At 38.2% G+C, this 15,452-nt stretch overlaps 2 protein-coding genes across 2 annotated transcripts; one reads left to right on the forward strand and one right to left on the reverse strand.

Annotated features, from left to right (window-relative positions):
* Window positions 1–3,458: 3,458 nt before the first annotated feature.
* On the reverse strand, window positions 3,459–6,611 carry LOC311305574 (uncharacterized protein). Its single transcript, XM_084433369.1, has one exon. The coding sequence runs from the start codon at window positions 6,246–6,248 to the stop codon at window positions 5,433–5,435; it is 816 nt and encodes a 271-aa protein (XP_084289495.1). The 5' UTR covers window positions 6,249–6,611; the 3' UTR covers window positions 3,459–5,432.
* Window positions 6,612–10,655: 4,044 nt separating this feature from the next.
* vrtn (vertebrae development associated) lies at window positions 10,656–15,235 on the forward strand. The gene is made up of 2 exons (XM_084432413.1): window positions 10,656–10,937; window positions 12,171–15,235. Exon 2 carries the CDS (start codon window positions 12,173–12,175, stop codon window positions 14,222–14,224), a length of 2,052 nt encoding a protein of 683 aa, XP_084288539.1. The 5' UTR covers window positions 10,656–10,937; window positions 12,171–12,172; the 3' UTR covers window positions 14,225–15,235.
* The last annotated feature ends 217 nt before the right edge of the window (window positions 15,236–15,452 follow it).

Consider the following 15,452-nt stretch of genomic DNA (forward strand, 5'->3'; position numbering starts at 1 on the left):
AGGTTGGATCCTGCAAATCCTGGTTATGTGACGTGCACAGTTCTGTCTCTATATTTCTCAATCTCTGTATGATTTAAGGTCAGATTGGGACACTAATTTCCAAGTGTTACAAAACCTTTGAATGGTAAGGTGGATGTATTTGTTTTTTGAAAGATATACATGTAGAGATGAAGCCAACCGCTGGGTTGAAAAAATGGGTTCTCTGCTACCTTTCACCCTCATTTCCTTTTCTGTTATTCAAATAATAATAATGAATATTAATTATGTTGAGGTGACATATGTCAGTTATTCTAGCCCTATGGGTGATATACAAATGCTTTTGTTTGAGGGCACCTGTCTTGCTCCCCTAGTGTTTCTAAATCCCACGGTGTTTGTGTGGTTTGTCCTGTGAGGACCCCTGTGAAATGTCAGATAGAAATCAGAGACAGCGAATCCTCAGGAACTTCAGTTAATCCACAAAAGGTAAAAGAGGACAATCAAGGTGAACTAATACTTTCACAGTACAAACTCTTGGAACATATACCATAATAGAATTATGACTCCAAGAACAAATCATTTTAATCTTTGAGATTAAAAAGACTTTAATCTTTGAAGAGGATGGACAGAATGTTGCTGCAGGTGAAATTACACTGTTCACAGTGACATTGATCAACATGATTGATGCCACAGAGATTTCATACACAATGTCACCCCATCCAAAGTCACCCTGATACACTATACATGCCTTATAGGAGTATTTGGACAATCAATTTCATGACAGTTCAAAAGTTTGGAGTCGGTATTATTTTGTAATGTTTTTGAAATAAGTCTTGTATGCTCACAAGGCTTCGTTTATTTGATTGTAAATCCAGTAAACCGGTAATATGCATATTATTTCCATTTCAAATAAGTTTCTATTTTAATATATTTTAAAATGTAATTTATTCCTGTAATGACAAAGCTAAGTTTTCAGCACCCATTCAGTGCTTCAGTATCATGTGATCCTCCAGAAAGTTTAAAAGAACAGCATTTATTTGAAATAGAATTTTTTTGTAGCATTATAAATGTCTTTAATGTCACGTTTGATCAATTTAATGCATACTTCTTTAAAAAAAAAAAAAAAATTACAGACCCCAAACAAATGAATAGTCAACAATATGTATCTTCTGTACATTATATCTGTGTGGCATGTTATGTTTCTTTGCAAAAACAATCTGATTGCCTATTAAGACTGAAGTTTCAGTGTAGATTGTAATTCTAGAGTACAGCATCATGTTTATTGCCCCTAGTGGTTACACTTTCTGCCCATTTCTCCTGCAGTCAACATTTTGATTACAAGAACTGATTGTTTGATTAGCATCTAAAATACCCAGATCTTATGTGGCCTTGTTAGGAGATTATCAACGATATTCACTTCACCTTAGACTGGTCAGAATATTTTGGCTCATCAGTGGCCTTGTTTAAGTCCAATTTTTTATGCCCTTCCCTTGCTAACTTCCCTTCATCTCGCTTACTTGGATGTGTGTCATTGCTTACATTGCACGACTGCCCACTACAGGCGGATCCCTTGCAATGTTTTTAAATGGAACGCCCCAAACCCTTGATGACTTGAAATCCGCAATGAAGCTGATTTATTATTTACAGTTTATATATATATGAATTTGTTTTACACACCATTCTATAGGCATGTATGTATGCTTGGGCTGTTGGACAAAATGTAAAAAATTACACAAACGAAAATGATAAAAATAGGCCTGTAATAGACTAGGCCTTTAACAGTCAGCTTACGGTAGCTACAAGTATTATGTGGTTAAATGTCAAAATAACTCTAATATATTACACTAGATTGTGTGGGGTCTGCGTAAATTAAGCACCATCTGCTGTGACATCACAATCATGTTGCATTGTGGTCTATGGATCTGCCTGAAGCCCAATTTATACTTCTGCGTCAGTTTTAACCACTGCCAGGTAGTTAGATGATCTTTGTTCAGTTGTTAAGTATTTTAAAAGACCATTTGCTATTTAGCTTTTATAAATAGTGGTAGATTTCTTCCACATCATTTTCTCTTAAGTGTTCCATTAATGGTTTCAGTGTATGTTTACATTTATTAAGTGTTACCCACAGGATCTTTATAAATGCAGGGAATATGCAGTTCCTTGCGTTTTAAATGGGCCAAAAGGTGAAAATAAATAGTGAGGTCCCATTTTAAGTTGATATTGCTATGGCGTAAACACTCTTTGCTCATCTAAAGCTAATGGGAATCTGCTCAGAGGCAGTTTGGTCGACTGGAGGCTTAATGTGATGAAGAAGTCCCCATGGAGAACTGATGGCTGGAGGCGAGAGATACTTCAGGTCACTTTAAAACCAGCAGCAACAAATGGCTTGTCTAACAGGAGTTCAAGAATTTGTTTCTAGAACTGTATAGATTTTTGTTTATTGGACTACCTTGGTTTGATGCCAAATAGTTGAAAGAGTATGATGTTAAAGTCTGTGTTAATTAGGCAAACCATTCCCTTTTGACAGAACTGCACTGATTAAATGCATCATGTCCCTAATGCACTATCCCTTAATCCATTCATTTCCAGTAACAAACTAACTGAATTCCCCATATACAATATGACATCTTACTATGAATTTATTTGTATTTGTACAGACTAAGCATATATAATTATCTGAGACTCCTCTGTGGGGTTTGGTTTACATTTCATGCATTCTCAGAGAGATTGATGTTTCAGAGATGGCAATAAGCTTAAAGGGATAGTTCACCCAAAAATGAAAATTCTGTCATCATTTACTCACCCTCAAGTTGTTCCAAACCTGTATGAGTTTCTTTGTTCTGCTGAACACAAAGGAAGATATTTGGAAGAATGTTTGTAATCAACAGATCTCGGTCCCCATTGACTTCCATAGTAGGAAAAAAATATACTATGGCAGTCAATGGGGACCGAGATCTGTTTGGTTACAAACATTCTTCCAAATATCTTCCTTTGTGTTCAGCAGAACAAAGAAACTCATACAGGTTTGGAACAACTTGAGGGTGAGTAAACGATGATAGAATTTTCATTTTTGGGTGAACTATCCCTTTAAGTTTTGAGCATTGGGCACTTGTGCAGACATCTGGTTACTGTCACTGTGAGTGTCCTGCTGCTGTCTTCAAGTGCTTTAAACTGAATGGTTCGAAACATAAATCTGACTTTTTTGATGAGTCTGACATATTTCAAAGTCAGAGTTATCTGGGTTAAATCTAGCCAAAATTATTAAATACGTATAAACTAAATAATTATAAAATAATTTTACGCTAAGAGTCTAATTAAGAGAAATAAAACCTGACAAGTTGGTCTTATTGTTTATATAAAATATAAATATAAAAATATTGGTATAAAATATGGACCAAAAAGTCATTTAATACTAGTACTACAACTAGATTTAAATTTAATGTCTTTTATTCAATAAGGATGACTGCACATTTTTTATTTAATCATGTTATTAAATAAAAAATAATAAAATTACAGGAAGAGCTTAATTCCCAAATATGTGCCAGTTTAAAACAAGGGCCTCGTAAATTTTTTTATAAAAAAACTGCTTTAAATTTAAACAGTGTAACTGATATATAAATGTTATCTGGTGTTTAAGCAGGACCATTTTGTTTATAAGATAATTAATCACTTAATTCATAAGGTGGACACATTATAATCAAGTTGAATAACATTGGACTGAAGGAAAATATTTGTTTATTCATACATCATATTTTGCATCTTATATATCTTGTTCAACCCACGCTGATTTATAAAACACCCCTTTCAACATGGGTGAGTTTGCACAGTGTATTCTTCCTACTAGCCAGGTATTTTGCATTCAGATAGATATTGCATTCCTGAACTCTATTGGCAAAGTGTTTTAACTTGCTTTAAACAGTGTTGCTCACAATTACTACACAATGAAATAGATGCTACTGAAGGATGTGTGTCCAATGTTGGTGATGTGAATGGCTAATTTTCCTGTTGTTCCAAAGGACATCATCATGTTGTTCCAAAGGAACCATAATCATGTCGCTCTTTGTATGTAAAGGCTGTTATTATGATTTATAATCCACTATACAACAGTTAGTTCTTGTTCTCAAATAATTTAACTTAACTTGTCTTTGTTTAGAAAATTTGAAGTGAAAGCGGGGCTAGGAAATCTCTGTAGCTTTGCTTCGCTCCACTTCACTCACATATGCTGCTCCAGACCGGCGTTTATTCTGTGCTGCTGCATGACATGTGTTACCGGTCCTACTCGATCCGCTGCAGGTGGAATTCGAATCGGAGTCTCAGGTTTGGGAGGCGTACTAACAAGGACACTAAAGACTGCAATCTCTTGAGGTCAGGGGAAATGAGGTTTACATGCACAACTCTTACTGACCTACGTCCATTACACTCATCCCCCTAAACCTCACTTCCATCCGGGTCACGACACCAAATGTAACCGGTCCTACTCAACCCGCTCTGAGCGGGATTCAAACCGGGGTCTCCGGCGTGGGAGGCGGGTGCACTAACAAGGACGCTAAAAACTGCAGTCACTGGCATGCCTCTTGTGGCAAGAGGAGTGAGGTTTACACACACAACTCTTACTGGCCTACGTCTGTTGCACATCTAAAGATTTGATGCTTTGACTTCTCTTGGAACTATTTTCATTGGAAAGAAATATACAAACTAACTGGTACATTTTTGTCTAACATGTAAGTTACTGGATATTCATTTCCATGTTTATATAACTGTTGTATAAAAGCAATATAATCCTTCTGTTGTTCTGAATATCTGTGATTACCTGCAAATGAATTATAGAGTGCAGCAGTGCCCGGCAACTTTTTCAACGGCCTGGATGGTTCTGGATGTATTTTTCACATAGGGTTTAAAAATATATTACATTAAAGAGTTGTAAGCCATGAACCAAACCAGGTATGAGATAATCACATTACAAACTTTGATTTGAATCTCTATGATGTGAAAATCAGAAAAAAAACGTACTGTACTTACTGTAATGGCTTTTAGAACCATACAATCTCATGAAACACTGCAGAATCTGCCGAAGTAATGTTGTTTTTTCAACAGGAATTCTGCTGTTAAACACGATTATTTAAAAATATATATGTGTGAAAAACACATACCATTAATTAACAACCTCGTAGCTCACAGTCTGTCTTTATATGTTTATTAGTTTCAATTCAAAATGAATTCCCCTTTGGAGAAAATAAATACGATTTTTACTTCTGGAACCTGACTGTTGCACTCTATAATTGTGACAACCTTTATAAGAGCTTTCCGGGTATAGAACAGGTAGGTCAACACAGTTTCTGTCCTTGAAAAAGAAACAAAATGAATAGAAACTGTAGTTGTTATTTCTCTCACTGCACAGTCATCGCCGATAATGTCATATAATTACATGCCAGTGATGCCACAAAAATAATCTGGTGTCACACTCCAATAGCTGCATTCTCTGTGTCCTTGGTAACCAACTCCTCCTGCAACGGTGACGAACCCTCCATTAATTCTAGACCATGTTCTGTCAAAGACGAGACGTCAGGTCTTGCACTGTATGTCCAAGATGCTTGGTCAGTTGTGGGAGAGGCTGAATCCCAAATATTTGGCTGATTCTCAGGGGTGCCGAACCTAGAACTGCCATAGACGTTTTGTTTAGTCGAAGATGTGGCTCCATGCGCCGAAGGAGGTTCAATTGATTCACCTGCTACTAGAATACTAGTTTTCGACTCATCGCTAACTTCTGCTGTACTGAAACTAAATGGTTTTTCGTGAATGAGTACTGGGTCAAATGTTCCTATTTGGTCAGTTTTCTCTGTTTTTGTTGTGGGGATATTCAGAAGGCCTTCGTGACCTTTGTCGTCAACCGAGTGCAGTTGTCCCTGTGGAGAAGTGGAGTGGGCGTAGGTGGGAGTCTGTGTTGATCTCAAGCTCACCGGTGGTGTATTATTCATCTTGTTAATTGTTGGTACATCACTTGTTGTGATATTACTTGTGTTTATGGGCATCATTGCGGCCGTCACCAACACATCTGACCGTCCAGACACAGAGGCAGACGTCGGTTTCCATATCAAACTGTAATAAATTGCCAGTATTATAGCAGCTAAAGACACTGACAAAACATATGCGAATACAGTAGCCAGTCTCACCCACTTTTTATTGGTTTTAGCAGCCATTTTAGCTTTTTTATCTCCCGTGTATGTAGCCGGTTTGCCCCGTTCCATGTTGGGCATAAAGTCCCGTTCCCTCATGTTCGTGCGGATTCTCCCTCTGTGCTCCAGTACGCCGTCCGTCTTGAACGCTTGTTATTGACGACTAATTCAAGAGAACTGCTGACGGTTAAAACACAGCGCTTGTCGATTATCCACGTCGCTGTTTTTTATTCATTCATCATTCCTCCAATCTTGCAAATCCGATCCAATATCGATCCAATAGCGAGATGTTTCCAGCATGACAGTAGCGTGTGGTCGTTATTCCATGTAGAGATATGACCGGTAAACTAAACCAATCTAACTCTGTCTAAACCAGAGCAGAGATGAGATTAATCTGCTAAATGACATGAGAACTGACATCCAGACAGCCTCTGTGTTTGTGCAGTGAAGGGACCTTGTGCTACGGCTAGAATGAACGGAGGTGGGTCTTACTAGTGCGCACTAACAAGTCGCTGCCCACAGCTAAACGTCATCCTGTCAGAATCCCCCTGACTGTGTTTGGGTAGCTGACAAATAACATAGGACATAGTTACATTTAAAGGGAAACTGTATCCTATTCGGCCACAAATACATTTGAACAGTATTGCATTTATCAATTCGCTTATAAATAAATATAAAATAGGTAGGGCAATTCTGTTTTTTTTTGCAGGACACATTTCTAGCAACTTTATAAACCATTAAACAATTTTTAAATTTAAAATTTTTTACAAATTTCAGTTCTTTGTCACCGGTCTTGATTCGATTAATAGTTTTCTATCCTGTTTTAGAAACCCTGGCGCAGGACAGTTGTTTTCATACTGGCTATATTTAAAAATATAGGCTATTAAATATATTATGTATTGAATAGTTTAATTTGGAGGGTTTTTTTTTTTAAACTAGTTTTACCGTTTCTAAAACAGTAAAGGTTTTACCGGATCTGTCTAAAGGACATACACTTTTTGGCCATTTCAGATATAATGGTTTATGACTTTTGTCAAATATTGCTTTTGTTGTACTGAGTGCCTTTGTTTTGGCACATTATTCATGGTTATTCATCAATGAACTGATGCCACCAGCTGGGCAAACAGCTACACTGCACTATTACTGATTTATTTTTTATTTTTTTTAAGCATAATACAAGTCAATATTTTGTATATTGGTCAAACAAGGTACACTATAATTGCTGTTGGTTATTGTGATGATACAATATATCTGAGTGTCTGAAGAGAGATATTTGAAGATGTTTGGAGAGAAGATAGATTTGATGTGTCTCATTCTGTGTACTCCCAAAGCAAGCTTGTCATTTTTACTTACTGTCCGTTTGACACCTCTCAACATGTTTTTCACACAGCAGATTTCCTTTTTTTCTCCAGTAACCAGACAGAGAAAACACTGAGGACAAGTGTTGCCACTAGACGGCTTGACTTTTAGCAATGCAGGACAATAACAGACTATTTTTTTGAGTTAGTGTTATACAAGTATTCAGGACTTTAACCTCCGTAACATGGACTCGGCTGAGTAAATGTAAATGCTTAGTTGCAAGCCACTATGTGTGGGATAAAATCTGAAGACGGAGAAATATGTCACATAAGCCATTTTTCAGTTTGCTAGAAGCTACACCCTTGTAACCACAACCATTAAACTTTTCACAACAGCAGTGTGTCATACTTCCCATTAGAGCCATTCAGGCATGATGTCAAATTGCAGGCTAACCCAAAAGAGCAAAAATTTGGGTTGCTTCCTAGTTTTCCTATGGGAACTTTTTTATTGTTATTTTTTAAATGTAAGTTGCTAGCAAGTTGCTAAATAAGGACTAAAGCAGTTACAATTCCTCGAGCATGAACTCACCTCGGTGAGTTGCATTCCTTATTTAGCAAGTGTGCCTTTCTGTCTTGGTCAAGGGTGAAGTTGTGATACCACAATCAAAAAAATCTTAAAAACATTCACAAACGGTTTAATTCCACAAAAAGGTGTTCTTCATTTCTATGGCTTAAAACACGTTTTTATTTTGTTTGTACTTCATATGCGTGAAAACAAACCACCATTACAGGAAATAATGACCTCTGTGAAGACATTGTGTGTGGGTTAAAGACACTAGACCAACATCCTATACATAGTAAGAGTAAATCTGATGACAACAAATAAAACAGTAACGGCAATTGATATTTTAATTAAGCTTGTTTGTTTGTTTGAATACTTTGCACTATATTCATTATTAGCTCAAGGGTACATTTATTTTCTTTAGTGTGTTTTCTCTTATTTTATCAAATAACTTAATTGATATTAAGTCACTTAAAGTGATTCACCCAAAAATGAAAATTATGTCATCATTTATTCCCATAGTATTTTTTCTTCCAATGGGGTCCATCATCTGTTTGGTTACCATTATTCTTCAAAATATCTTCTTTTGTGTTCAACAGAAGAAAGAAACTCATACAGGTTTGGAATAACTGTATAGTTAAGTAACGAAAGTGCAGATACATTTTCATAAAAGAAAAAAAAATCTTAATAGTTTATTTCCTTGAAAAAAAAAAAATCACATTGAAATGCAAATCAATAAATCAATAAATACATTTTAATATTGCCAGAGCGAACTGGTTCTTAACCAGAATTGTCAAAAAAAAGAGGAACAATGGCATCTAAAAATGTGTTTCCTTATCTCTACGCACCTTTAGTTTGTATTTGTCAGTTAATGAGGTGAAACGCTGTTTAGAAGCAAACTCTGACTGACTGCATGTGCTTTCACGAAAGCAGAACCCATGTTGAGATGCCCCAATAGGTGTCAAGGGCCTGCTCTTGACTGTGCCTGAGTCCACACGGCCAAGCTCAAGAACAAAGGGTTGCAAGACTCTCCTTGTCTGTGTCCCACAGATCTTTGACGACCCCCCTCAACCCCCCAACATACACAAGCACGGCCCATACCCCAGCACATACATACAACCTCAGCATGTGGCAGACTACCGGAGCCGACCCAATGTTGCTCCATTTGCATTTTAAGCACAGGATGGAAAGAGAACACTTGAGGTGTTGTAGCACACAACGGCTCATCAACATTTCAGCATTTCAGTGAGTTTTTACATTACAACTCCTCACAGGCACGATTCACCCATATATACCATAACAGCATGATGCTTGACTTAGAGTTCAAGTTTGTTTGACTTGCAACTTTCGGACTGGCCGTTTAAGACAACTGAACCAATAATTGGCATAAGAATAAATAAATACACGCTAGAGGGATCTTCCGCATTGTTTAAGATTGGCACCAAGCTCTCTCCCCTCAAAAAACTGGACTGGAGAGGATAAATTCAGGGGGAGAGATGTAGGGGTAGATGAGGTCAGGCTGATGTGGAGGGGGGGGGGGTGTGGCTGAAGGAGTAGAAACAAAAGGTTCTGTGAAAGGGTGCAAAAGGTGGACAGGCAGAAGTGTTAAAAGTGATACCCTGAAGAAACATGAGGCAGATATACACCTTCCCAGATCTCTCTCTCTCTGCCATTTGCACATACTGTCTGCTCTAGCACAACTCCAATCAACAAATTTGTGAGCTTGACCTTGTGTGTCCTGCTGGTCTGACTTGTCTTTTAGTGAGATAACTGGAGCATGAGCAGCACTATGACTAAAAGGGAAATGGTTTTAGAAAATTGCATACCTGCTGAATTTATGGAATCCTGAGAATGTGTTCAGGGGGTTCAAATGGAAAACAAGGTCTTTCTAATCCATTAAAAGGGAACACTAAACTAAACACATCCCTGGGTATACAGAAAAATCTATCTGATTGAAACTGGACCCCAGGCTTTTGGCATGGAAAGAAAACACTTCAAAGCCATTGTCTGAGGGAGTTCACTTTGAGCTATGGAAATGGAAATTTCCAGCATTCCTCAATGATAATTGGCTAACTCCAAAAGTGCAGTGAAGCTTAACTTTAATTACTAAGGAAGCAATATACCCTATTGAAACTTTGCTGTTCATTTAAAATCTTTTCATTTTTGAAGTGTTATTGCTAATATAAAAATGCAAACATATAAGGCTGAACTTTGCAACAAACTTTTCATTCAAACTTTGTGTAGAGAGACTGTTCCTTTTTAGTATAGGCCTTTTCTAAAGTAACATTACTTAACAGATTAAAGTAACAATGAATACAGTTAAAACGTGACAACATTTGCAAACAATGCAGCTTTACCATAAATTATCCATACTTAAAAAATTAATTAAAAAAATGTAACAATAAATTATCTAATTTAAAATGCAGCACTTTTACATGTTTTGCATGTCTTTGGTGGTACTGATAGCCATACACAAAACTTGTCTATATCAGTAAGTTCAAAATTATTTGGAAAACATCCTCACAGACATAGCGAAGTAAGGCCACTAAATGAGTCAGATGAGTGTTTCACTTTAAATCTGCTACTATTAACCGTTTTGTGAAGTTTAGGGTAGCCTATAATAAACATTAGTATAAAAACCATTGTGTCAGAGAGAAGGCCTCATTATATTATATGTGTGTGTTTTTGTGTGTGTGTGTGTACAACGCAACTCAGTGATTGACAATTTCCTGGAGGGAGGTCCCTCCCTTATCATGTGAAATTTCCACTGCGTGGGTTCAGATTGCGCTCGTTGTCACCTATGATGAGCACGTTGTCCACCTCACACAATGGATTAAACTTGGAGTTGTGAGACGGTCGCAGTTTTGCAATTCCTGACTGCTTTACGAACGGATTTAAACCTCAAGAGAGGAAACAGTAAAGAGCTAGGTAAGGTAGCCTATTTGCGCGATAATTTTGTCCGTTTGAATAGTTTACTCTGAATGAAATTGCTTGTTATTTTTCGGAATTATTCAGTTAATCCACTTTTTTTTCCTCAAGTGTAGGCCTATTTTATCTTATTTTCTCATTTACTTAATTGAGTTAGGCCAACTTAATTGTCGTTTTCAAAGGAAATTGACAAAATGTTAATGCATAACCGTGCATGCTAAAAAGTAACGAAAGTGCTAAGTTTTTGTCTGAATTGTGTTTTTTCGCCTTGTCAACGTACGCTCGTCTCTGTTGCGTTTAGGCTTCACTGTATTATTAGTTAAGTGTATCTGTTACTGATCTCTGTGTAATGGCTTGCCGTTTCTTGTTTCCATTTAATACATATTCACCTATCTATTTTAGCCTACTCTTTTGATGGCCTCCATATATACATTTCTGTTTAAAACAAGGGTTTCATATAAGTCAGGGAAAGTATGGGTGGGAATCTACAGTAAAAACTTAATGGAAAGTTGCAAATAAACTAACAATTAAATATTTAAATTTCCACACAGCTGTGGAAAAATGGATTGAGAAACCGAGAATAAATGCATATTTACCTTGTTCAATTAACATAAGACATAAATATGCCATTCAATCAGTTTCTTAATCAAAACGGGGTTCTGTGACTATTGACATGAGTACTCATTATTGGGACAGATACATGTAAGTGTTATATGCAATAGGCTTCTACTTTTTCTAGAGCTTCAGCAATTTTAAGAGGGGCAAACTGGAACTAAACAATGATGTAAAATGTGCACATGAAATCAATACAGTATTAGTTGTCAATGCTGTGTGAAATGATAATTATTAGTAATTATTTTAGACAGTTCAAACCGAAAAGTACACTTTGGTCACAGAAATGGGTTAACGAGTCATCGCATTTACATATTACTCAGCATTGTCATATTTTAAAATGACAATGCAATGACTAGTAATTTGATCAAATTGAATCGTATATTATGATTTATAGGTCCTCCTGTTATTATCACTACTATTTGTAATATGCAAAAAACGAATATCATTTCATACAAATGTTTTAGATGTTTTTCTCATCACAGTGCTGAAGTAGAGATCTCTCTTCATAGATATTTTACATCTGTCTATGAAAAAATATATGCACATTTTGCAACCCCTCAAAATATAGATCTGCTAAGGTTAATCTTGTTGTTATTTCTTCATGTGTTTTCTGTGTAGGCATGATTCAGAGGATGGAGGTGGTGCTCTCAGTCTTGGGGGAGCTGCAGGAGGCGACAGAGTGCATGGGTCTTGATGCCCTCACTAAAGTTGCTGTGGAGGTGGAACAGGCCCTGGCCTCTTTCTGTCTTCCTTCAGCACTGTGCTCTGAGATCTCCTCATGGCTTGGCATCGACGCACTAGCTCACAGACTGTATCCGGCAGACGCCCCGGCGGGTTTGCTCCCTCTGGTCTGCAAAGGAGAAGGAAACATGCTGTTTGAGGCAGCTAGCATGCTTCTAGTTGGCTCTACGTGCCTGAGTCTGGAGCTGCAGGTCAGGACAGTGGTGGAGATGCTTCTCTGGAAGAGATACTACCTGTGTGGTATGATCGACTCTAAGGTGATGCTGCAGGCTGTAAGGTTTTCCCTCTGCACCGAGGAGTCTCAGGACATGCTCAATCTGCCGATTCAGGTGCTGGAGGCCATCTTCGACGCAGATGTCAAGGCCTCCTGCTTCCCTGGCTCGTTTGCAAACATGTGGCACGTGTATGCGCTGGCGTCTGTCCTGCAGTGCAACATTTATTCGGTTTATCCCATGTTCAATTTAAAGATTCGGCCCTATTTTAATCGACTCATTCGCCCAAGGACATGGTTGAAAGACTCTGAGCCCTTGACCCTTCACATCATGTGGTCGGGCGACCTGGAGGCAGGCTCTGTTTTCAAACCTCTCAACTTTGTAGCTTTGATTCATGCTAGCGACCTCAAAATCGGGAGTCCCAACAGCGAGCAGCGAATGCCCTCGGTAAAGACCCTGGAGCTTCTGAATCAGGATGCCCAGCTGTCGTACTCCAACCTCAAAGACAAGTTCAATATCACCAAGAGCACCTTTTACCGCTGGAAGAGGCAAAGCATCGAGTACCACAAGAAATCGGTGGCCAGGTATGAGGCCAAACACTTTTTCCTGACATCCTACAAGCAAGGGAAGCTGATTCCCCTCAGCCACTTTAAAGGGCTTTTCCCAGAAATTCCAAGATCCACGTATTACGCGTGGAAGCAAGAGCTTGTGTCTACTTGCAGCATCTCGGGCGGCTCCACAGGGGAGCTGAGTCCTGGAGACAGCACTGAACAGGACTACTGGTCCTCACCAGAAGTCAAGAAGAAGCCCAACCAAGGGAGCTTTGCTAGCATGTTGGCGTTCAAGTGCGAGAAACTGGAAGGAGAACGGGCCCAAAATGTGGCCTTGATGCAGGAGGCGAAGAAGAGCTTGCAGAACTGTATCATTGCGAACGCCTCCTTCCCCTACAGAATTTTCAAAAGAAGGTTTCCAGGCATCTCCAGATCCACATACTACAACTGGAGGAGGGAAGCCATGCTGTTCACACCTTTCAAAGAGCTCTCAGGTAGCAGCGAGGAAAGCTCAGATGCTGATAAAACCCAGAGTCCCAGAAGTCAAGTGTCCATTGCTAAGTTTGACAGACACAAACTGTCACCAAGAGTGAAGATCTCCAGACGCAAACAAAGGAACCTGAGGCTGGCATACCACCAGAGGAAAATGTTAAGGGAAGAAGCCAAAATGCACATCCGGAGGTCAAAGATGTCCTTCATTAAATTCAAACTCAAGTTCCCTTCAGTTTCCTCCTCTTTCTACTGGCTCTGGAGAGATCCTTTGAAAGGGAAAACCAAGAAGCCCGTCATGATGTCTGAGACGGAGGAATCCCAGAGGCAGAGCTTGGCTGTCTCACCAGAGGTCTTCGAAAAGATAAAACCCCCAGGAATGTTTACTTTTGATGGGACCATCGATTGCCTGAACGGACAGACAGTTCGTCCCTCTGAATTCACACTGCCTGAATACACTTTGCCTGACCAGTCCAATAATGAACATATGTTTGTAATGGATGTCGTGGCACTGGCTAATTTCAAGGCCCAAGCAAAGCTGTTTTTGCAACAACGCTTTGAAGAGAAGTCCTTTCCCACATTCAAAGAGTTCCGGTCCTACTTTCCTCTTACTCCTCGTTCCACCTACTACATGTGGAAAAGGGCTCTGCATCACGGGGTGCCATTAATTCATGGCTGAATGCTGTTGTTTTCTTCACCACTGTAAAGTCCCGTAATTACATCCAAAACTGACACTGCTATTTTTTTTTTTTTAGTTCACAATGCAATGTTTCTTTGAGACTGACTGTTTGTTTTTTTGTTTTTGTCACCCGCATAATTGCAGTTCATGCATCTTAATTATTTGCCCTTTTCCTTTATTTGACCACTTGGTTCTAGCTCAAGGACATTTGCGTGTGTGTGAAATCAGACAGTCTTTGTGTCCACCTACAGTAAGTGCTGATGGCCCCCAGGCAAAAGGCAGTTCAAAGACACTATCAGGCTCTCTTCTGACCCCCACCCCCAAATATTTACAATTTAAATTAGTTCTAAAGTCTGATTAGGTTCATTTTATTTTCTTGTCTATTTCTTTTTAATTGTTTTTGGGTCTTTTTCATTTTTATTATTTTGTTTTATACTTGTTTTATTCTATAATTTTCCAGTTGAAAAAGTTCCAGTTGAGGATTTTCTTAAACAAAAATGTATATTATTTTAATTCTTACATTGGAGTGTTCTTTATTTCTTCTTTTATACATATATATTTTTATACTGACAATTGAATGTGATCTCTGCTCGGGAAACCTTTGTGGCCAATTTAAAATGGATTTCTCACAATTGAATGTTATAGAATTGTTGCGGTTTTGCACGTTGTTTTTGACCATGATTCAGTTCACACGTGTCTTTTTCTTTTCTCTTGCTGCTAAAGGTGTAAATATTTGACAATCTGACTTGATACTATTGAAGTGTTTGCTGAAGTTGTGTTCTTCAACTACCTAGCTGATTATTTTATTTTATTTTCAGCTTCACGTTTATGGTGTTCTATAACTTTCGGGTTAACTTGTCTAAAGAATTACACAAGTTCACAATGTGCTCCTTGGATCATTTTGCTGAATAGGATGGGCACAATGCTAATTTTGTTCATTTAATCATGTTGAGCATCTCATGTATGAGACCAGTTGCTCTGTGCAATAAAATATGGTTTATGCCCACTGTTCTCTCTGTAGGTGAATGTTCATGAAGTATTATAAACTTTACCGCCTAATGTTGAGTTAATTTGTTAATAAAGATCTCTGTTAGAGTTGAGAACAAAGATGCTCTGGGGCTGATTCTGAAAATAAATATGTTGACTTCAGATTAGGCAGATAATTTAGTCCAACAGCCTTTGAGAAGAAACTGTTGTTAGTGGTCACTACAGTGGACAGCTATTAAAA

The sequence above is a fragment of the Rutilus rutilus genome, assembly GCF_951802725.1.
Source record: "Rutilus rutilus genome assembly, chromosome: 15".
In the NCBI taxonomy this organism is placed as follows: domain Eukaryota; kingdom Metazoa; phylum Chordata; class Actinopteri; order Cypriniformes; family Leuciscidae; genus Rutilus; species Rutilus rutilus.